The sequence below is a fragment of the Pogona vitticeps genome, chromosome 6 (genome assembly GCF_051106095.1).
Source record: "Pogona vitticeps strain Pit_001003342236 chromosome 6, PviZW2.1, whole genome shotgun sequence".
Taxonomy (NCBI): domain Eukaryota; kingdom Metazoa; phylum Chordata; class Lepidosauria; order Squamata; family Agamidae; genus Pogona; species Pogona vitticeps.
The window spans coordinates 18,645,364-18,669,912 of NC_135788.1; the positions used below are offsets into that span (position 1 = coordinate 18,645,364).

At 39.9% G+C, this 24,549-nt stretch overlaps 1 protein-coding gene across 3 annotated transcripts in view; it reads left to right on the forward strand.

Moving 5' to 3' along the window:
- The window catches only part of ARHGAP21 (Rho GTPase activating protein 21), an 82,446-nt gene that overhangs the window by 52,167 nt on the left and 5,730 nt on the right, over positions 1 to 24,549 (forward strand). For all 3 annotated transcript variants that reach the window (XM_020801575.3, XM_078378635.1, XM_020801596.3), the window contains 15 exons: positions 11,468 to 11,626; positions 11,727 to 11,826; positions 11,913 to 11,949; positions 12,912 to 13,037; positions 14,210 to 14,494; positions 17,233 to 17,297; positions 17,382 to 17,530; positions 20,925 to 21,073; positions 21,177 to 21,332; positions 21,458 to 21,536; positions 22,579 to 22,652; positions 22,744 to 22,833; positions 23,433 to 23,558; positions 23,723 to 23,764; positions 24,145 to 24,250. In XM_020801575.3, coding sequence (XP_020657234.3) covers positions 11,468 to 11,626; positions 11,727 to 11,826; positions 11,913 to 11,949; positions 12,912 to 13,037; positions 14,210 to 14,494; positions 17,233 to 17,297; positions 17,382 to 17,530; positions 20,925 to 21,073; positions 21,177 to 21,332; positions 21,458 to 21,536; positions 22,579 to 22,652; positions 22,744 to 22,833; positions 23,433 to 23,558; positions 23,723 to 23,764; positions 24,145 to 24,250 — 1,743 coding nt within the window. The remainder of the gene's footprint in view (positions 1 to 11,467; positions 11,627 to 11,726; positions 11,827 to 11,912; positions 11,950 to 12,911; positions 13,038 to 14,209; positions 14,495 to 17,232; positions 17,298 to 17,381; positions 17,531 to 20,924; positions 21,074 to 21,176; positions 21,333 to 21,457; positions 21,537 to 22,578; positions 22,653 to 22,743; positions 22,834 to 23,432; positions 23,559 to 23,722; positions 23,765 to 24,144; positions 24,251 to 24,549) is intronic.

The window sequence follows — 24,549 nt, forward strand, 5'->3', positions numbered from 1 at the left end:
TTTGTTGCCAGTGGTTTAGACATTAATGGTTGTGTGTTGTGTTATTTTGAGGGGACAGCACATTTACACTGTTATACAAGCTGTATACTCACTGCTTTACATTATAGCCAAGTGTCATTTCTTCAGTGTTGTTACATGAAAAGATACTAAAATATTTATGAAATGTGAGGGGGGTGTACTCACTGTACCTAAACCACTGAGCTATCTAGCAGTTCTTAGAAGTATTTATGTTTGTACCCTATATCCCACAAAATAACACCGAACCTGAAAATAAGCCCTAGTATGTTTTTTCAGGATGCTTGTAATATAAGCTCTACCTCGAAATAAGCCCCAGTTAAGTCATGTCATTCTGGTTGCTCCACCCTTGTGCAGCAACCAGAATGACATGACTGTATTTGAATAAATGTAGATTGTTGTACATGAAAAGAAACACATCCCCTGAAAATAAGCCCTAATGCGTTTTCGGAGCAAAAATTAATATAAGACCCTGTCTTATTTTCAGGGAAACACAGTACAGTATATATACAGCTAAGTCTGAGACATCTTGACAGCCCATAACAACATTATGTGCTATCAAGTTGCTTTTGGCTTATGGCAACCCAATGAATGAATTCTCTCCAAAATGTTCTGTCCCCAGTAGCCATGCTCAGTTCTTTCAAAGTCAGCCTTGTGGTTTCCTTTAGGAAGTCATTCCATCTCATACTTTGTCTTCCTCTTTTCCTGCTGCCTTTAGTCTTTCCCAGCATTATTGTCTTTTCTAAAGAATCTTTTGTTCTCATGATATGCCCAAAGTAGGACAGCTTCAGTTTCAACATTTTTGCCTTCAGAGATAGTTCAGGCTTGAATTGATCAAGGACCCACTTGATTGTCTTTCTGGCAGTCCAGGGTATCCACAAAGTCCTCCTACTGCACCAAATTTCAAATCATCTTTCTTTCCTGTCCAACTTTCATACCCATACATTGGAAATACAAGAGTGTGGATGGTCTTGGTCTTGGTTCCCAGCAGCACATCCTAACACGTCATATTTTCTAATTTCTTGATATCTGTTCTTCCAAGTCTGTCTTCTTCTGATTTCTTGGCTGTACCCTCCATTTGAATTGATGGTTAAACAAAGATATATAGAATCTTTCACTATTTCAGTTTCTTCATTGTCAATGTTAAAATTGTGTAATTCTGTAGTCATGATTTTGGTTTTCATAATATACAACTACAGTCCTGCTTTGGCACTTTCTTCTTCCACTTTCACTAAAAGTTGTTTCAGGTTCTTGCTGCTTTCTGCCAGTAAGATGGTATAATTTGCATATCTTAAATTATTGATGTTTCTTCCCTCAATTTTTACTCATCCTTCATCTGAATCTAGTCTGGCGTTCCATATGATACATTCTCTGCACAGATCTCAAGTGCCTCTTCCTTAAAAAAACAAAAAAGTTGTTGCAGCAGCTTGAGCATCACGTTACTTGAATGGGAAATTTAAGCAACCATCCTGTAGTTACAGCACTCCTTGGCATCTCCTTTTTTAGTGATTGGAATGTACACAGTATTGAACTTTGCCAGTCTTTGGGTCATTGTTTTGTTTTCTATTTTCAGTTTGTGGCTTGAGACAGTTCTATCAGCATTCTACCTATTCCACGTGATTTATTTATTTTTGTGTTTTCAGAGCACATTTCACTTCATTTTCTAGAACTGGAAAATTTTCATCATAGGATTCCTTTGAAAAGGAATCTGTCATCTTTTTATCTCTTCTGTATAGGTCTTCAGTATACTGTTTCCACCGTCTCTTTATTTTATCCTGGTCAGATAACGTGCTTCCCTGTTTGTCATTCAGCATTCTAATCTAGTTTCAAATTTCCTTTTAATTTCTTTGATCTTCTGGAAGATATATCTTACTTTCCCCCTTTTGTTGTCTTCCTCTTTGCATTGGTTGCTATAGTAGTTCTTGTTATCTCTACATGACGTTTGCTGAAAAACTGGATAAAGCAAAGCAAAAAGCAAAGCGTGCTGCTTATATACCGCCCCATAGTGCTTCAAGCACTCTCTGGGCAGTTTACACATTGCCCCCCCCCCAAGTGAGCTCGGTGCTCATTTTACTGACCTCGGAAGGATAGAAGGCTGAGTCAGCCTTGAGCCGGCTACCTGGGATTGAACCCCAGGTTGTGAGCACAGTTTTGGCTGCAGTACAGCAGTTTAACCACTGCACCACAAGGCCACAGTGATGCCACAGAACATGAGAGTTGCATGGGTGGTAGATCATAAATAAATTCTCCCTTTTTGGAATAATTCAGTCAGAGACACAATCTCTCAGAAATTTGGGATTGGCTTACAGTGATCTAGGTCAGTGGTTTCCAACCTTGAGTTGTTCCCCTTTTCCCCATATTCTTGGGAATGCAACTTCCAAAGTCTTCACTATTAGCTGTGCTGCCAAGGGTTTTTGAGAGTTGTGGTCCAAGAACATCTGGGGACCCAAGGTTTGGAACCATAGGGGTAGGCCAAGGCCACCTGCCTCTCTTTCCTATGGAGCTCCTCTCTACTCTTCCTACATGGGCACTCTGTTTTACATCCTAAGGTGGAAAGATCTTCAAGAGAAATAGCATTTGTCGTTGAAAGAGTCTTTGAAAAGTCACCTCTTCAACATTTTTTAAAGTTGAGAATAGATAATACAGAGGGGGTTCTAGACTTTTTTATTTTTATAAAGCAAAAGAGCTGAATTATGTACAGTAATGTGTTCATAATGTAGCATTATCAACTAAAATGCCTTGTGAAACTTTTTTGTACATGCTGCTTTTGTAGTCTCCAGTGATAAGAACCAATGGCCACTCCTTTTCCTCCATTATTTTTAAAAATTTATTTGTTGAATTTTGTTGCTTTTTCCAACCTTTACTGGTTATATGTTCATAAAACTTTAAACTGGCACAGTATGAAATATGTAAATTCCTGGATATTTTACTGCAGCTTGTTGAGAACAAAAGAGGCCACAAATTTTAATGAGAAATATCTACCAAATAGTAAAGGCAATATGCCTTTTCATTTCAACTTAATGTTTCAGAAGTAGCCAGTGCATTAAAAAAGAGGGAGAATAAACTCTTCAGAGTGCTTTAGAGGTAATAAACTTAAAAGGAAGGGGGAAGGAATGTATAAACTAAATACTCCAAAACTATATAGATAATTTATGACCCCAGTTTTATGCCCACTTAAGTGTACAGTTTTAGAAACCACAAGAAGTAAGGACATTTAACAATATTGGCAAAGTTCCAAAGAGAACATTGGGTATGAATAAAGGCATCTGTTTTTCCTTCTATTCTATAGCTCCATGTACTGTATTAGATAGTGTTTCTGACCGCCTCCCACCAGAAGTTTTGGGGGTTGCTTGTTTTATTGTTTTGAAATGTCCAGGTGGAGGTCAAATCAACATAAGAACCTCCACATGCTACTTTAGAACTCAGTCCATACTGAATGATTAGTAACACAGAGCTGTAAACCTGAATATAAGCATGTTTGTAGAATGTTGGCTTTTGATGTGAGAGGTCCAGGTTGAAATTCTTGTCCTGTAGGATATACTTGGGCTTGTTTATACTGTATGTTGTAAGAATTGAATTGCTTCATTAAATTTTGTGTACACTAAATTTAGTTGTCGGAAGAAAGTGAGATAAATTGCAGACGGAAACATTTTCAATATAGTATGACATGATTAAGAGGGACGTGGTGGCGCTGTGGGCTAAACCACAGAAGCCTGTGCTGCAGGGTCAGAAGACCAGCAGTCGTAAGTTCGAATCCACGCGACGGAATGAGCGCCCGTCGCCTGTCCCAGCTCCCGCCAACCTAGCGGTTCGAAAGCATGCAAATGCGAGTAGATAAATAGGTACCACCTCGGTGGGAAGGTAAACAGCGTTCCGTGTCTAAATCACACTGGCCATGTGACCACGGAAAGATTGTCTTCGGACAAACGCTGGCTCTATGGCTTGAAGAGCGGGATGAGCGCTGCCCCCTAGAGTCGGACACGACTGGACAAAAATTGTCAAGGGGAACCTTTACCTTTACCTTTACCTATGACATGATTATGATATGATATGGAATTCCTGGTTTAAAAATATAATCAGATTATTTTTTCAAAAACTTTAGTTTGAGGGTAAACTGATTTCATTGATCACATTCAGTATTCTATATTGCTTAATTTTAATATATATATAAAACCACTTTTACTTCAAAGAAACTCCTACTGAACTCAGTGGAACTTAAGGTAAACATATAAAGGTTTAGACTGCAAGTTGTAGAATGAAGAGTTAATTCTACTTGCTGAACCAAGTTTAATTAGTAAATATATGCTAAAAAGAATACTCTTTCCTTCTGAATGAGCTACAGGTTATTGCCAGTCTTTTTCAGCTGTGACCTGACATGCCTTATATCTTCTTTTGAATGCTTTTAGAATTACATTGTCAGTATGCATTCAGTAATTGGCATTTCATATTATACTTACGCATTGTAAGCTCTCAGGAGCAATACTGTGTTGTAATAAATCAAGCTTGTAAATAGATGTTTGTATGTGAAGTGAAAATTCCCAGCAAGTGACCAGAAATGAAAGCATTATGTGGAATTTATCCTTTTAAAATAAAAAATAAAGATCTTACATGACACTTTTTTAAAGTATAGTTTTTAGTTGGTTCTGTTTTGGGTTGGTGCCAAAGATCATTGAAATCATGGTGTAGGTAGAGGCTATGAAGTAGACATTGATCTCATTTGTTTCTCTTTCCTTTCTCCTCTAAAATACTTCTTTGCACTTTTTTCTCTTTCTGGTTTGTAGACCTTACAACAATCTGTTAATTGTATGCTATCAAGTCAATTCTGACTTATAGTGCCCCTTTTCATGGTTTTGTAGGTATTGAGTATTCAGAAGTGGTTTACCATTATCTTCTTCTGGGGGCAGTTCTGGAACCGTGCATCTTGCCCAACGCCACACAGGCTGGCTCTTCTTGGATGCGCAATGAGGGGTCAATCTCCCAACCTCTGGCTTTACAGCCAGTTACCTAACTCACTGAGCTGTCCAGCTGGCTCACAGCAATCAATAGCTGATTATAATTTGTACATGACGACATTAGGAGGAAGTGGCAGAGCTGTTTCTTGAAGCCACTCAAAATATTGATGGCAGAAAGAAAGGCTTGGTTCATTGAGATGCTAGTTGGACAGGGATTCTGGTATGCAGTGCAGAGCTCCAGTTTTCTCTCTCAGCCCACTTCTGTCCGTAGCTTGATGTGGAAGATCTATACGGTATTCACTGATGTTTCCTGTTTCCATCAGTTGTACACATGATACTCCAGATCAGAATACATGTTTTTCTATTTTCGCCTTCTATTTCCCCTTCAATTTTGCCTTTGATGGCTTGTAAACAATCCAGAACCATGTTAGTATCTAAACCAGCTTTTAATTATATAGTCCCTGGAAAGATGGGGCTACGTTTCTAGAATATAACCTGAGCTCCACAGGGCTTAGAAATCATAGTGTTTTGTTTTGAAAAGGATTACCCCTTGGCATAATACAAATTGTCTTGGAAATTCCTCAGTGCAGGCTTCCTAAAGCTAGTGACCTTCAAATATGTTGGACTACAACTCCCATCATTTCTACACATGGGAGTGTTTAAGGTTAAGATCCAACCTCTTTGGAGGGTATCAGGTTGGGGCAAACAGCCTCACAAACAGCCTTGTGGGACTGGGCCCTTACTACCTCTGGCTGCCCCACCCCCTCCTCAACATCAGCCACCTGGCTGGGGGGGGGCGGAGAAGGGGCTTTAGAAGGGACTTTTATTGTGATTATCAATTGCCATCATGTTACATATGTAGACACCCACAGTGGATCTGAGGGAACAGGAAGGGGGGAGGGCATTGGAGGGGGCAGCCATTGAGGTGGTGCTGGGTAGGGGAAGGAATGGTGGTGGGGGTAGAACATGCCCACATAGGAGAAGAGAGGTTAGATATCTTATATCTTTCCCCTCTTCTAGTCCTACCCCCAACCAGATGGTATCAGGTGACCATATCAGCAAAGCCTCGAGCCACATGGTGCTGTTGATGAACGCCAGGTCAGTACAAAATAAGACTGCCCTCATCCATGATGTAATTCTGGATGAGGGTGCTGACCTGGCATGCATTACTGAGACCTGGGAGGGAGAGGAGGGTGGTGTTCCCCTCTCCCAGCTGTGTCCACCTGGGTACTCAGTCCAGCACCAGTGTTGCTCGGAGGGTCAGGGAGGGGGAGTTGCTATAGTCTATAGGAGTTCTATCTCTTTGACCAGGGTTCTTATCCCTTTGAGAGGAGGTCTTGAGGGCTTGTATTGTGTGTTGGGCTTACGAGACAGACTGGGGATTCTGTTGGTGTACCACCCATTCTGCTGCATACCAACAGTCTCCCTGCCTGAGTTGATGGAGGTAGTTTCGGACCTGGCGTTGAAGACTCCCAGGCTGTTGGTGCTGGGGGACCTCAACATCCATGCCGAGGCTGCCTTGACTGGGGCCACTCAGAACTTCATGGCCGCCATGACAAGCATGGGGCTGTCTCAGTGTGTCATTGGCCCGACACATGAGAAGGGCCATACCTTGGACCTGGTTTTCTCAAAGGGACTGGATGATGATGGTTTGGATGTGGTCAAACCACTTCCTCATCAAGTTTAGTTTATTAGCTGCTTCTCCCCTCTGCAAGGGTGGGGGATCTATTAAGATGATCCGCCCTCAGAGACTAATGGATCCAGGTGGTTTCCTGAATGCTCTGGGGGATTATCCTTCTGATATGGTTGGTGCTCCTGTCGAAGCTCAGGTCACCCTATGAAATAGGGAGATGACTCGGGCGGTTGACATGATCGGACCTAATCACCCTCTCCCTGCACGCAGAGCTCAGACAGCTCCTTGGTATACTCCTGAACTGCAGGTGATGAAGCGAGAGGGGAGACAGCTGGAGCACAGGTGGAGGAAAACCCACTGAGAGTCTGATCGAATACGACTTAGAGCCCATTATCGGGCCTATTTCGTGGCAATATGGCTGGTGAAATGGCAATATTTCTCCAGCCGTATTGTTTCCTCAGAATGTCATCCAGCAAAGCTGTTTCGGGTGGTCCAGGATCTTCTTCAAGCAGGAAATCCGGTGGAGGTCCCAGACTGCTCATCAGGTCACTGTAATGAGTTTGCCATTCATTTTGAGGGGGAAATCGCTCAGATTCGCAGTGGGTTGGACTCATCATTACTGCAAAATCAGAAGATGTGTTCAGTGTACCGTGCTTAGGTTAAATACAGTGGTGCCTCGTTTGAGGAGGATAATCCGTTCCAGCAAAATCGCTGTAGAGCGAAATCCTCATCAAGTGAAATAAAAAAGCCCATTGAAATGCATTGAAACCGCTCAATGTGTTCCAGTGGGCTAAATACCTCAGTGTCCAGTGAAGATCCTCCATAGGGCGGCCATTTTCCGATGCCTGTGCAGCGAAAAATCCATCCTAAAGCACAGCAGGGAGCCATTTACACAGTGGGTGGCCATTTTGAATCCTGATGATCAGCTGCTTTGATTGTCATAATGCGAAGAATCAGTTCCTGAAGCAGGGAACCGATCATTGGGAAGCGAATTTTGCCCATTAAAACATCGTTTTGTGATCGCAAAAGCGATAGGAAAAACCTCATCGTCAAGCAGATTCGTCATTTAATGAGGTAATCGTTAAGCAAGGCACCACTGTATTAATGGATGAGTTTCAGTTGTTGATACCTGAGGATGTGGACAGGGTGCTTGGATCTATCTGTTCTACCACCACTCCACTCGACCCTTGCCCATGTTGGCTAATTAGAAGATCTGCCAAGGGGGTTCACACCTGGGTCCAGGAGGCCGTGGATGCCTTTTTGAGAGAGGGAGTGGTCCCTGCCGCCTTGAAAGAGGAGGTAATCTGGCTACTCCTAAAAAAGCCTAACCTGGACCCAAAGCTGGTGGTTAACTACAGACCAGTAGCAACCCTCCATTATTTGGGCAAAGTGTTGGAGCGGGTTGTGGCCAGGCAACTCCAGGTGCTGCTGGATGAAACAGATTTTCTGGAGCCATTTCAATTGGGTTTCGGGTCGGGTTTTGGTACGGAGACTGCCTTGGTTGCGCTGTACGATGACCTTTGCCGGGAGAGAGACAGGGGGAGTGTGACCCTGTTGATACTCCTGGACCTCTCAGCGGCTTTTGATACCATTGACCATGGTGTCCTTCTGGATGGGCTGGCTGGGTTGGGAGTTGGGGGCACTGTTTTATGGTGGTTCTGCTCCTTCCTGGCTGACCGTGTCCAGAGGGTGGTGCTGGGGGACAGTTGCTCTGTGCCATGGCGTTTATGTCATGGAGTTCCTCAAGGCTCGATACTGTCCCCCATGCAGTAGTCCACATGTTGTCTTCAGTGGAGCCCTGTACAGCATAATGCAGCAGTCTGTCAGTCAGCTTATACATGCTTATGCATCCCGTGACAGCCTCTAGGCGCTGGTCTCTGTGTTGAGTGGGATTACTCTGGAGACAAAAAGAAATAGAGCTGAATATGACCAGCAAGGTGATGGTGTCAAATACCAAAATTCCATGATCTCACCAATAGCTTCCTGTAGAGGGAAATTAGAGTAGAGTCTTATGGTAGCCCAGAATTTTGCAGCCATGGGGCTGACCAAAAACTCCACAGTCCCACTCTCTGTAATCAGCCTTCTGGGTAATCATGGAGCCACCATACCCTTGTCCCTCCTATTCCCATTCCCAAAACTTGTCCAATAAGATACGAGGATCAATACTATTAAAAGATCTCCAGAGATCCAGGAAGATTTGACTGAATAGCTTTTTAGATGCTGCCCATTTTATTGGACTCTAAATGCACATTTGGCAGTAAATTTGCATTGTATTTAGTGCTCTGCTGTTCCATTACTACAAACTGAGGCCTGTCTGTGAATGGAGGGAAATACTGTATGAGGACAATAATACATGGCATTCTTATTCACTTATCTGTGTGGTGTTTGTGTTATATTTAATAAAAGAATTGACAGCCTTAAGGTTTACTGCAGTATTGCTAGAGAACTGAAACTAAGGTTATGCCAGCAGTGTGTTATTTTGCTGCATTAGGTAATATGGAGCTGAATTTAGTGTGATTCGATTAGATTATGTAACAAAAACTTGAGAGCATAGGCTCTCTGTGAGCCTCTGGGAGGTTTTGAGGATTTGAGGTTTTGAGGATTACATGACAATAATGCAGCTTTGCCAGTGCAAAATGCACATCTCTCCAGCTGAAGTCAATTATGCTGTTGTGACTTCCTTCCATTTCTATCCTTCACACACCACTAGCTTGCAGATAGGCAACAGTGAAGCTCATTGCAGGACTCCTGTTATCTACATCTTGAACAAATGGGCAGTGTTTTCAGTCAGAACTGTACATATCAGCTGACTGCACCATACGCTGCCCTGCCTGACAGTACAGATGCATTGATTTTGTGAATGTTGTTATTCTTTTCTTTTGTCTTAGAAATAATGAGTTTTGTGCATGTTTATGTATTTTAACTAACTGACTTGTAGAGCATCTGTTGAAAATCAATGAAAACAACTGTTTTAAAAAAATGGTTCAGTTTCTAAAGTAGGTGCTTATTATTTTACAAGTCTCAAATTTATGGGGGGAAAGCCTACATATTAGTTTTGGTTCTTAAGAAATTCCAAGCCTCTTTGGTAATGTAAATGTCCTATACTCTGGAAACATTTGTATCCTAGAGAAATATTATCTAAACTTACTAATTCAATGGACTTGTTTCAAATAGCTGTATGTCTTTGCTGTGGAAGAAGAGATGTTTATAAGAACTGCAAACAAAGAATTCCAAAGGTTTTTATCGGAAATAATTAACAAGGAGAATATGTTTTACACAATAGAAACTATATGTGTGTTTTTAGTTTGGTATTTAGACTCTCAGCTGTGGGGCATACTGTTTTCTGAACATCTTGAAAAAGGATTGAAGATTAAAATCTGCATTGATAAGAGATAATAGTACAAGTACAGAACTAATAGTTCCACTGCTTTTACAGTGTCCAGTTTTTAAAATCCGGGGGGGGGGGACTGGAAAACATGGCTGTATGATTTGCAACTTTATATTTTAGTAAACATTTACTCTGGTTTACCAAATCATACATCCACCTCCAGTATCTCTTAATGTAAAGAGAAGCAAAGAAGGCATAGAGTTACCAATGCTGCCTTCTCTTGAAAATGATTGTCAGTATGTATGTGCATGTATTACCAAAGGTTTATTATTGTGTGTGCATGTGTTACCAAAAGTTTGATGCTTCAGGCCTTGCCTCCTTAAAGCAGAGCCATGAATTACTCTTTGAAAACACAATGCAGTACGTGCTGATGGGTTCATTCAAAGAAAAGAATAAACCTCTGTTTGTGAAGGCTTGCATATTTCAATTGGCCTTTCAGAAGCACAGCGAATTAAAATGCGCAGCACCTAGAATCCATACATATTAATTATCACACTGCAACATGCTCACAGTCTGGGTTTTTGTACAGTTCTCTTCTGTACATCGAAAGTGTCATTACAAATTCTTATCATCTTGTGTTCTGTAGAGCAAACTTTATCTAGAATATACAGTATTTCTGTTTTGCACCTTGGCAAGTTCTACGGATTTGGGAAACTCTAAACATTTAGGCTTCATTAAAAACTTTAGGATGACCCTTGTGGCACTAGAATCTACAACGTGCTGGATATGTGCAGACTGTGATAACTTATATCAGCAGTTATTGGAAGCTATACTTGGTATGTAACAGTAACCACCATTGGTGTAGTAGAACTTGTATTATGGGTTTGAATTGATTATTTTAATGTGATTACTGGGTGTTTTGTGCTATTGACATAGACATGCTGTAAATATAGTGTACATTTCTCTCTCTCTCTCTTTTTTGATAGATATCTATTTTTCCACAACTTAAAATAATTTGTTTTGCTTCTTTACAGTTTATTTTAATTAGAGTTTTATATATATGAATGCAGACACGTGATGCTTACTGTTTTTTTAAGGTTGATTGCACTAATTAAGAAAGAGATTGAGAAAGAGAGGGAGAGACTTGTGGAAAGTATTTTATGGCAAAAACTTGGCACTGCAATTGTCTTGATATAGCACAGTCCATGTTCAGTGGGGCATTTTTTTTCTTTTTTCTTTCTTTCTTATTCCTTTTTGCCAGCTGCATTGTAAATGTAACAGTAAATGCCTAACATCTTGAAATCCAAAGAATAAGATTAACTTGTGTGTTTCATTGAATTGGGAGAGATGTGGGAATCTTTTAAAAAAACTGCACAAATGATGTTTCATTCATCCTGGGGTGCCCCTATGCTGGCACAGTGTTTGGATTCTGGTATTATATTGGAAAAAAGTCACTATGTCACTTGTAGTTTTCACTCACAGAGCCAATATTTGAAGTTTTTATGACAGTGTACTAATTTGCTGCATATTTTCTTGTAGATGAGCCAGCTAGTCCCAGCACTGACCATGATCTTGCCAACATTCCAGCTTCTGCTGTTATTTCAGCATCTTCCTCAAGAGCACCCACCATTACAACAGTTCCTCCTAGCCCTACCTCTCGTGTACCTTTAATTCGACGTCAGCTGTCCCATGATCATGGTATGTTTACAGTTTAGCTGCATTAGTGAAACAGTATGGTGGTGATTTATTTATTATACATGAATGCAGACAGATGATACACCTTTGTTTTTACCTGCAGAATCTATCAGGACTAGTATTGTGGATGTCCAGTTTCCTGCAAAAAGTGAAAGGTCCAAGTCATACGATGAAGGACTGGATGACTATAAAGAAGGAAAAGTGTAAGCCCTAAATTCAGTAAAAAATCTGTATGTTAATATGTGCCTTATCAAATGATGTTGACTTTATATCTCCCTTCTCTCTGCAGGGCTATAAAGCATGTGTCCAGCTTAAAGGGAATCAAGGTCAGTTACCCTGTGCTATATTATATTATATTATATTATATTATATTATATTATATTATATTATATTATCCGGGAAAAGATAGTTGGTAGCCCGCAAACAACAGTAAAAACAAATAGAACAATGAAACAATTAAAACCATCTCAATAATCCATACATATCAGATCAGCTTTAAAGGCTATCTTATATTCTGTATTACACCCTTCAATAATATTTATCAGCTGTGAAAACTAAAATTATCAGACTCAACATTTTATACTTAAACATTAAGACAAAGGAGCAAGAATGCACTTTTAATTGCTTTAATGCTGATTCTTGGATGCAGGGGCCATAACTCAGTGGTTTGTATGCAAAAAGTCTTAAGCTAGCCCCTGGCATTACTAGCTGAAGTTGTCAGATAACGGCTGATAAGAAAGACCTTTGTCTGCCTGTCCTCCTGTAGTCAGTCTTTGTAGGCCGTTTATGAATTGATTGCCCACATGGTATGAAGGAGTTTTTTATTGGCCCCTGTACCATACTAGAATATGGTATGGTAACACACACCCCAAGCTGTGAAGGCAGCTAGCAGGGCTACTACCTCTGTGTGTGATGAAACAGAGCCCCAGTTAGTGTTTAGAAAAGTCATGGGTTTTTGGAGTTCAACACCCAGGACTTCCCTAGTTGTAGAAGTTGTAATAGCTATGCTGTGTGAGTGAGGATTTCTAGGTGCTGTGGTCCAACCACTTCCTCCAGAAGAAGCTTTTCTAGATGTGGACTAGGATTGGCTCAGAAACATGACAGAGATTTCCAGCAGCAGTTTGAACTTCATGCTTCCATTTCCCCCAAAAGAACACGTGGCGTGGGATTGCAGAGTGCAGCAGCCACAAAGATAACTTAGAGAGCTTCACTATGTAGAGCACAGGGATGATTGCTTGTGTCCCCCTTCTTTAATATTAAGGCTGCTTCACTATAGTGTTTTCTTTAGGCTCCAGATAGCCAGTCATCTTCAGAAAACTCAGGTTCCAGAAAAGCTTCCTCTTCAGAGGTATTTGGTGATGCTTCCAAGGAAGGATGGCTCTATGTTCGACAGCTAGTCACAGACAAAGGAAAGGTATTGTTGTTCTTAACATAACAGTAAAAGTAAATGCAAGTGGTGGAGCCATTTAATCATGTGTCTTTTGGTTTGGAAGATTTTAGTGGAAAGTACTGTACCTTCATAATTTGCTGGTTTTTCATTTCTTGATCAAGTAGGCTAGAAATTTATTTCTGAAAAAAAAATGTAGCTTTTCAAATGTTCCTGACAGATACTGAGATCTGTATTAGATATTGTGTATCTTGACATAATTGAAGCATGCAGACTTGATACATTTGCCGTGTGGTTTTGATTCATTAGTAGTTAGAACAAACTTAGAGAAGATTAATACAGTTGAGTAATCTATATCTTATATCAGATTCTCTGTAGCTTCCTATAAGAACACATTGTTTTCTCTTACTGCTGTTTCCATAGCAAGGGATTCTCCAGGAGCGGTGGCTTAGTACTGAAATTCCTGACATGATAACAATGAAAGTAATGCCTGTGTCCCTTCACCTGCAGAGACATTTAATCAACAGATACTCAGTGAATCTGCCTGAAAAAGGATCTTTGTCTCTATATTTGCATTTTTGCTTAAGCTATTGTATTCTGGCCTCATCAATTTTTAGAGATGTTTCAGGAAATAAGAGCTGAAATATTTTTGTGCAGCAGGGACAGTTCTAAATGCTGATGATATTATCAGCCACATATATTAGCCTTTCATTTAAAGCCCCAACCTCATCCCAGTTCCATGGTTACTTAAGGACCCATTTTGACCTGGGAAAGTGTTTGGGAGGCTTCAGAACAGAGGAGGGGAGCTTTTATTATCCAGAAATTCCCCACTACTGGATTTAGGATTGTCAGTGGTGATTTTCAGGTGTTAAAGGTTTCCTGAGGCTCCCAAAGGCTTCCGCAGGCCAAAAGGGATCATCTTGAGGACAGGAAATAGGAAGCTTTCAGTTAAAAAAATAACATTTGCAGCTGATGACATTGTCAGCTCTGCCAGGAGGATTCCAGTCAACAACTAGGAGACCTGTCAAATGACGCCAGTCCCTTTTCTGTCCTCTTCTATCTCTCCCAGCTGAGTATTAAATTTTATAAGGAAGTTCTTTAGACCAAGGTCTTGTCATTTTTATGTTCATACTATAAAGCATCAGGTACATACTTTTTGCTTGACTAAGTGCACAGTAATACTGGTTTATGTTTTCCAGAGAGTTGGTGGAAGCATTCGACCATGGAAACAGATGTATGTGGTTCTAAAAGGCTGTTCGTTGTACTTGTATAAGGATAAAAAAGAACAGACCATGCCCTCAGAGGAGGAGCAGCCCATCAGTATCAATGCCTGTTTGATAGATATTTCATACAGTGATACAAAGAGGAAACATGTATTTCGGCTCACGACATCAGATTGTGAATACCTCTTTCAGGCTGAAGATAGAGATGACATGCTAGCATGGATTAAGGCCATCCAAGACAACAGCAACTTAAATGATGAGGTTGTATGCTTGTTAAGTGTTCATTCCACACTTTGTATTTTGTATTTAGCCGTATCTGGACCATTAATTAGTTGCTAAAATGTATATGATGCCACTCCACAGAACTGTGCAGAGCAGGCATTGATAGTAGTGAAATTAAGATGACCAGGAATTATATTTTCATCACTGTTCTATTCATTCTCCCTTTTTGGTGGTGAACTGCTACTTGAACGATTTTTATAAATGTTCATTACAACTGTTTCATTAAGATATCTTAAATTACATTTATTGGTAGTTAATTACTGTAATTTATTACTACCAGTGATAGTTAATTTCATGAGTGATTCTTATTTGTATCACTGTTTATTATCTTATGGAGAATTTTTTATAACTATCAAGAGGATTAACAGTTCTCTTGGTATCGCTCTCAGGACTGATCTATTATTTCCTTCAGTACTTATACATATGTGTTAATTTTAAAATTTAATCATCATCATCATCATCATCATCATCATCATCATCATCATCATCATCATCATCATCATCATCATCATCATCATCATCATCATCATCATCATCATAATAATAATAATAATAATAATAATAATAATAATAATAATAGCCTTGTGGCGCAGTAGTTAAAACGCTGTACTGCAGCTAAAACTGTGCTCACGACCTGGGGTTCAAATCCCAGGTAGCCGGTTCAAGGTTGACTCAGCCTTCCATCCTTCCAAGGTCGGTAAAATGAGTACCCAGCTTGCTGGGGGGGGCAATGTGTAGCCTGTATAATTAAAAAATTGTAAACCGCCAGGAGAGTCCTTGTAGCGCTATGGGGCAGTATATAAGTCCAATAAGTAAGTAAGTAAGTAAGTAAGTAAGTAAGTAAGTAAGTAAGTAAGTAAGTAAGTAAGTAAGTAAGTAAGTAAATAAACAACAACAACAACAACAACAACAACAACAATAACAATAACAATAATAATAATAATAATAATAATAATAATAATAATAATAATAATAATAATAATAATAATAATAATAATAATAATAATAATAATAATAATAATAATAAAATATCTATGCTTGCAAGAACCTGCAGAAGGTATAGTAACCCCACACCATCCATTTCTATGGCTGTTTTTTTTTAAGAACATGCCCTTCCAGAGTATATTTTTTGTTGGGCACTTAATTTATTCAGAAAGTTGAAACTGGCCCAAGAAGAGAGCAACAGTATTGGAGAGATGGGAAGGCTAGAATGGAATTTGGCATTTAAGGCTTGTTTTAGTCACTTTCATGTATGCCCTTGAATCATAGTTTTAGTTGAAGACCCTTCCAGAAGGAGGATAAAGAACATTGTTTCTTTTATGAACAGTTCCGCAGAACAATTTGTATAGATCAAGTTAAATAAATGGTTATGGAAGTTCTGTGTACATTTGCTTAGAGGTGAGCCCTATTCAATCCAGTGAGACTTACTTCTGTGCAAATGTATATAGTGTTGCATTATTCTTAAATATTCAGATTGGTGGAAAAACAAGTTTGTTACAAGAAAGCTGAAGTTGTAGCTGCCTGAAAGTAATTAAATTCCCATTGCTTAAAAATTAAAAGTAATTTTTATCTAACTGTTTCATAGAAGTTAAACTGCTTTGACACCTGGTCTTATGTATGCCTACTTAGAGAAAAGTCCCACTGGTTTTGTTCAGATTTATAGAGAAAGATGTGTAGGATTGCAGCCTTTACAGTAGCTAGCATTTAGCCCATCAGTACTCTCCTTGTTTGAGCTCTGTTTCTTAAAGAGCTTGTTATGTGAGCTGTTAAATCATATATGATTTGAATTTACTTTGTTGTGCTTTTCTAAAACCTAAGTGCTCTCAACCATATTGGGCAAACAGCAGGCTATAAAAACACATCTCAAAATACCTTCTGATATGGAAGTTTAAATATGAAAGATTGTTAAAACATTGCAGCCTGTATGTTCAGAGAACATAATATGCGCACAGTTTTAGGTTACAGTCTTAAATAGTGGGTATAGCAAGGGTGGCAAAAGCGTGATTCCCCCCCCCCCCGCTCCTATCAGCCTTAGCATGTTTATGTAATGGTGAGGAATGTGGGATGTTCCAGCCCAAATCCTGCTGGTGGGGGTTCAGTTTGCCAGTCCCTGTATGGAACTCAGTGACATTTACTTTTGAGTGGACATAAAGTCACATATCCATATCTTACGGGCTTTGATTGAGTCATTCTCTGACTCCTTGATACCCCAGGATCTGCCAAGAAATGTGTCCAGTTGAAGAGCAGTGCACTGTATTTGATTTTGCAGCCCATATATTTTATGTGGAATAAAGGTTAAGATGAATGTGCATCTTTGATTTTTTTTTCATTTATAATTTCTACATCCCAGAGTGTAGTTGTGGACAGATAGGTGTATGAATAGTTGGAGGCGTCTACAGACATCATTAACAGAACTTCATTGTTGTAGCCTTGGAATTGCTTCATCCTTGGGAACACTGTACTTGCTTTTAGGGAGGAATAGTGATGAGAATGTAACAAGAGAGCATTGCAGTTTTTTTATAGTGGCACAGGTACATAAATGGATGGGCACAACAGGTGTCCAACAAAACCAAGACAGTTGCAGTGTATTATTTACAACCCATTGTCCTTCTCAGTGCTCAGCATTAGCTACCTCTGTGTTTCATTGTGTCATGTATCTGGCTCAGTAAAGTTATTCAACTCAGGATTTAAAAAATAGTTCTCCATTCATTTTACAGAACATAGGTGTCACAAGCAAAGACCTCATTAGCCGGAGGATTAAAGAATACAACACCATGATGAGGTAAGCAGACACAGCACTACCGTACTGTCTAGTTACTCTGATGTATGGAAACCCTGCTTCTGAATAGTGTTCTTTCTCCCCCAGTCCTTCATATGGGAAAACAGAGCCATCCTCCAAAACAGCCCGCCAGACCCTGAGTATAAGACAGACATTCCGTGGTGCTAAAATGGAGCAAAGAACCCAGTCTCCACATTCTCCCAAGGATGAATCAGAGAGGAAATTACCTACTAAAGGTACCTAACGTTGCCTTGCAATATAATCAATTCATCAGTAGTTCTAACCCCATCAGACTTACTCTGAGGATGACAAGGACATGTACAGTTTTGATCACATTATTCATGAATGCTGGTCTTTCTGTTAAAGGAACTTTGGACAACCCCTTTTTCCCAGTAGTCAAGAATAGGGGAACTTTTCTCTAGGGAATCTCCTTTATTAGTAAACCAATAATAGGGAATTGCATACTTATATGTTGGATTGTGACCACTGTACAGGAACCTTGTTCGCACCATATGTGAAAGCAGGCTTTTTAACAACTTCAGACAAGCTTCAGCTTTAAGGGTTTTTCAAATTTTTTGTTTTCAACATCTGAATTCAAAAGTACCTTGTTTTGTATCATTTGTTTACATAAGCATATCGATGTTAATAGAGATCTAGGTCTTTGGGTGACCATGCTTATTTGATTCCCGGTGTGGTTTAATGTATAGAGTGACAAAAGAGTCACTCACACATTCATGTTTATTTAGCTGTGTCACCCATGGAGAAGAGATTGAAGGTATTAGCAGGCTCATTGTATCCTTCAGGTCTACAGAAGTAGAAATAATCTTCAGGGCAAAAAGTCCTAAGGAGTAGAACGACAATCCAATGAATATGGAATGTGTTTAGTGCTCATGAGGGACTGTCTGATTGATGAGATGAGAACGACAATGGAATGGAATGTTACGGAAAGGTTAGAGGTGCTCTGTGGTCCTAGCGAGAGGGAGTAGCTCACCACCTCAAATTTTGGGGTGAAGAGTCCTCCCTTCTTGGAACACAGGTTGCCTACGCGAAAAAAGGCAAAAAAGAGAGAAGTCATATAGACATTAAAATTTCTTTGAGTAGGTTATTTACATATTTGACACAGGAAAGCTATTTTTAGATGTTCCTGCAGATTCAGCTGAGACCTGTCTGTGTGAGAAATGAATTCAGCCTCAACACAGTCCTGTGAGGACTCAACATAGTAATTACATACGGCGTCCTACCTGATGAGAAACAATCTACATGGCAGTGTTTTGCATGACATCGTTTTAGCTTCCTCCGTGGTTATGCTGTCTGAGATTTCCTTTTTGCTGTGGCAGTGTGAGGAAACATTGGGATTCATAAACTATTGGGGACAACGTTCCCTCTAAGCTGCGAAAGAGTGTGGCAACACAGCACTGCATTGGTGCCATGTACACTCAGACAGTGTTGCCGCCCATTTGGTTCCAGTTGTGTGAGGTGGGGCCCCCACCCAGCACTGGCAGAAAATTAGAGAAAATGTTGATTGGGGGGCATTTGCTGCGCCGTGACATAGGGAATGAGGATACCAGGCCCAGTGAGATAGGAACTGGGAACAGAATGGTAATTTCTGGTTGTTCAGAGTGCACAGTTCATTTATTGTGGTAACTATTGTTGCAGCTCTTTTAACAAAAGGTTTTCTTGCCACAATGATGCTTGAAATTCTACCTTTCTTGCTGACCTAAAATTAGTGTGTATACACTGATACAGAGTATCTGGTGAGGCCTGGTGGCAGGAATCCTGCATTAATTTCCCCAACATGGAAATTAATTCCTATTGAAGTTTTTTCTTCATTGCCTTAAGGTCTAAATAACATGATTCAAAGTTGTTTTCATCAACTTGCATTTCTCTTGATATTTATATTATAATATAATAACCTGTGGTTTCGTGCAGTTCTGTGTGTGTATCATGGAGCTGTTTGCAGTGGCCACTGAATTGTAGTCAGCACTAAATAATTCCAAATAATGTTTTGAGAAGATCTAGCATAGGTGTCCTATTGTAGAAAGACTAAAGAAATAACTGAAGCAGCAGAAACATCCGATTAGACTTGACAAATTTACTGTAGTAGAGAGTAGAATTTCTCCCCTGTGCAACTGCATTTGGAATCACAAAAACTCTGAATTTCCCAACTAACTGCCTGTGACAACAAAAGGTATCCAGTTGGCTGATGAAGTCATAGAAAGTTATTTTGCAAGTCCTGTGCATTTGGAGGGTAGGTTTGGCAAGACATAGCTACTTTCTATGTCTTATGCTTTCTTCTAATCATTTTTTTGGAAAAGTTGAAAAGTGACTTGCAAGTGAGATGTGGGTCAGATGTAAGAAAATCTAGACAGCAGATAATTAAGAATATTTCAGGTAGTTTGTAGAAACAGTAGTAAAGAATAGGTTTCCTATATAGTTCAATTGCTTGTACTATCTATGGTACCAAGAAAGTTGACTCTTGTTTCCATGATAATGCAATGGGTGGACCATGGCTGCAGGGGTTATGGTGATTATCTTAAAACTACAGGGCTGGATGTGAAGGTTCAAAGGAGACCTCCTTTTGATCGGACACAAAAATAGGACACTCGGTTTTTGGAAATTCACAACTGGGGTTTATTGGAACATCAAACACTATATCTGTAACTTTATAGTCCTTATTAACTCTCTCTCTCGTCGCCAACGGGTTGAACGAGGGTATCCAAATATCTTGTAGAAACGGATTATAACCTGACTTATACCAAGGTCCTTTCACAAAAGGATTAGTGTCCTCAAAGTTGGGAGAGTCCACTCCATTGTCTATCAAGGGAGGGGTCTCCTCATCTCTCCCTTCCAGGTTGAAGGGGTCGTCTCCCTCTGAGAGAGGTACCCAGGGTCCGGTGAATACCTCCTCCGGCGAGCCTCCTCCAGATGCCATGCCCTTCTTTCTCGCTCTTCTCTCTCTACCGCCTCCTTCTCTTCTCTCAACCTCCTACACCACTCTCTGGCTTCTGGCTCTCCCCAATACGAAGAGCGAGGAGGCAAGCCTCTCCTCCGCCTGTAGTCAGCCTTTTCCCGAGGCACCCGGACCTTCTCACATTTCCCCGTCCAGGGATCTTCCACCCATATCAACTCCCAACCCCCCAATATGTCGTCTCTCCTCTCTTTTATATCCCCACTTCCCGCTGGTACCAACGGCCGACCTCTCTCCTCTGTTCCCGCCTTCTCTGTCCCTGTTTGAGTGGATATAGATATCTTTCTTATCCCCTGTTCCAGATCTCGGGTGTCTACTCCCTGCTGGACTGTCACGACTCACAGGGCTGGTGGATCTGTTTGCACCTCTTGTTCTCTCTTAGTTCTTGTCAAGGAGGCATAGTGGGAAATTCAGTTCCCAACCTCTGGCTCCACAGCCATATATCTAAATCACTAAGCAGCGAAACTGTGGTCTGAAATTAAATAAGTGATGATCTCAACTATATGTTCAGATTTAAACCAAATCTTGTAGAATGTGGTTTGTTCCAATCCCTTTTAGTTGACTAAATGACTATTCATTCATAATTAGTCAGTCTTTTAAATGAAGTGCTTAAGAGTAAGGTTTTCAGTTCAGTTTCTGTTTTTAATTTTTCTCTCCTTAAGAAAAAGATGAGACTAGCCCACCAAAAGACAAAGGTACATGGAGAAAAAACATTCCTCATATCATGAGAAAAACGTTTGAGAAGAAGGCATCTGCAGTTGGCACCTTTGGGGTCCGGCTGGATGACTGTCCCCCAGCTCAGAGCAATAAGGTATTAGTCAAGAATCTTCCATGTATTTGGCTGTGAAAATTCTTTTTTAAGGGTCGTGAGTAAGAAACTCTCTCTCTCTCTCTCTCTTTTTTGCATTTTTCAGTATATTCCACTCATAGTTGATATATGCTGCAAACTGGTTGAAGAAAGAGGTCTTGAATATACAGGCATTTATAGGGTTCCAGGGAATAATGCAGCTATCTCAAGCATGCAAGAGGAACTGAACAAAGGGATGACAGACATTGATATTCACGATGATGTAAGTGATGGCCATTGTATTTTTAACTCAAAAAAATGGGGGGGGGGGGGAGAAAAAGAAAGAAAAAGAAAAAAGGGTATTGCTGGTTATGGACTAACAAAAATTTTCCTTTCCTCAATGCTTAGAAATGGCGAGACTTGAATGTTATAAGTAGTTTACTGAAATCCTTCTTCAGAAAACTTCCGGAACCTCTCTTTACTAATGGTGAGATGTTGCTTTAAATTGAAAAAAAAAAACCCACCTTCTTTTGTTTTTTCTTTAAAGTGCATATTGTATATACAGTAGATTGCTATAGTCAGTGAAACAGAAGTTCTACTAATTTGTAAATACTGTGTAATTTACTCCTAGCATTTTTGCCTGTTATGTGTTGATAACTCCAGCCAGCATAAGTAATAGCTGTGCTGTGTGCCGATAACGAGAGCTGCATCCGCAGTGCATGTGGAAAGGCTGCTGCTGAAGATTCCGTTGCTTGAGGAACTTTCTTTTCTGATGTTTCACTTCAGTTCTCTGCCTTTTTTTCAGAAGACCACACGATAGGAGTAGACACCACACTTAAGTGCGAGAGAACATATTTTTTATGCAAAAATAAAAAATAAAAATAAATTCCAGGTAGCAAGTCACAGGAAGGACCTTAGTCTGGCTGAGATCCTAGATGACAGCCAGTCATCAAAGAGACAGCCACTTCAAAAGGTTGTAGCAGCTGCAGGTCAAGCATATATTGATTTATATAAACCCCAGTTATGTATCTTCATAATGAAAATCACCTGCTGTGCTGGATAGCTCAGCGGGTTAAGGCATCTGGTTGGGAGTTTGATTCCCCACTGTGTCTCTTTTGCAGGAGCTGGACTTGATGATCCAACTCTGCAGATCTAAGATGATGAAGAAGAGTTAATTGCAGATAGGCATGTTTCTATCATTCTTCTAATACATGGGCTCCACATCTTGTGTATTTGTTTTCTTAGGGCACAAAAACATCCTGCATTTATCAGGCTGGGGAATTTGTGGCCCTCCAGACGCTGCTGTGGTGCACCTTCCATCATCCCTAGCTAGCCTAGCCAGGGTGAGGGATAATAGAAATAGCAGTCCAGCAACTTCTAGTGGACCACACATTCTCCACCCTGTCATTGTCTTCTGATGGCCTGGATCTGTCTGAAGCTTTGAGCCTCTCTGTCGTAGCGCTCTAATTACCAAACTATGGTGTGTTTTGCCTGATTTCGTGTAGTAAAATTATTTTCTCTTTTGTTAGACAAATACGCAGATTTCATTGATGCCAATAGAAAGGAAGACCCAGTGGAGCGATTAAAAACACTAAAAAGGCTGGTATGCTGATTTTGGTTGTATACCTGATTTGATGCAAAGGTCTATGTTTAGCGATCCTTTTTAAACTCTGTACAAAAATGTTTGGCTTCAGATCCACGATTTACCTGAACACCATTATGAGACACTCAAATTTCTCTCAGCACATCTGAAGACTGTAGCAGAAAACTCAGAAAAGAACAAGGTAAAGTGTCTGTCTCCTAGCAGCTTATCTTTATAATAATGAAGCTTGGGATATTTTTGTTTGGTTTTGAAGGTATAATTGTGGATCAGGTTGTAAAACTTAGTCCTAATCATTTAAGCCATTATGCTTTTGTCACTTTCTCTGCTTAATCAGTTTGTGACTGACTTAAATAGTGAGTCTTGTGAGAAGAAACCCACTAATTGTACATTGTGACAGTGAGTCCATTAATTAAGCATAGCTATGAAAAATAAGCGAGAAAGTGTACAGGGCTCCAGAACCCCAAATCTCTCTAACCTTAAATTGGGAAGATGTGTGAAGGAAGGTTTTAGTTTCGCCTGTTAATCTCCCAGTGCCTTGAAGAGTTACTGCCACCAAGAATGGATGATGATGGCCTAAAATAGAGGAAAGGCTTGGCTTTAGAGAAGACAGTTTTCTTTTGAAATAGACTGTGCTGTCCGTTTGACATGTTAGACTACAGTGTGAATAGCTGGAGCCCACCAGCAAACTTAAGTATGAGTGTGTGTAGATATAATATATATAGGAAATATTGCATCCCTGTTACAAATGAGCAAATTGGATTTATTTTCTTCACTTTTAAGATGGAACCAAGAAATCTGGCAATAGTATTTGGTCCAACTCTTGTGAGAACATCTGAAGATAATATGACACACATGGTTACCCACATGCCCGATCAATACAAAATTGTAGAAACGCTTATTCAAAAAGTAAGTAAATTATTTTTGCTGTTACAGACTAATCATAATTATTTTTGCTTGGGTCTGATTCTTCTTTAAGTTGCTCTTGCTTTCTTTTCTTTTCATTTCTCCAATGTCCACATTTTAACAACAACTTCCCTTTGATAGAGTTTTTCTCTTATTTTAAATTTTAGCATGACTGGTTTTTTGCAGAAGATGATGCTGAAGACCCCCTTGTAAGTACTGATCCTTACATATTTGGATTATTCTTCCCCCTTAATTTAGGCCAGACATTAATGTTATATCTAAAATAATCATGTATTTTCTTATGTGCTTCTGTCTTCCTGGTTCATCCTGGATGATTTTCTAACTCTTTATTCCCTCTGGTAATGAAAATAACAATTAAAATATAGTTAACAGAGAGTTCCTCTACTGCTGTAGTGTTTTCTCTATTTTACTCTACTTCTTCTTTCCCCTCTAAAATTCAATAAGGAAAGTTTACAGTTCCTGAAGCATCCATTCTTAGGTGAATAATTGTGTTCTTAATACTGTTGATTCGTGATGAAGGCCCTAACTGTGATGCGATGATGAAGAGATCTTTGTTTATTAACTGTAGACAGCAGTTCAGGAGGAAAACACAGTAGAATCTCAGCCAGTGCCAAACATAGATCATTTACTCAGCAACATTGGAAGGACGGGAGTATCTCCTGGAGACGTATCAGGTAACTCTTGCCTGGACAGTGGTAGTCTGTAAGCTAGAAAAATTCTCTTCTAATGATTTGTTATAATCTTGTATTTATTTTCTTTGCTAATAACTTGCTTTTCCCCCTCCTCAATCTACATTATCTTGGGTGTTAAAGGACAGTAAAAATAGGGCACTTTGCATAATGTTTGGAACATATTCTTGGCCAGCTTGGATCAGTATAACAGCTAAGCATGCTCTCTGTCAATAATCCCCGGAATTCTTATCATGTGGTGGAGAAGATCCCTGCTAGTGTGCAGGTGGTTTAGGGGAGGGAAG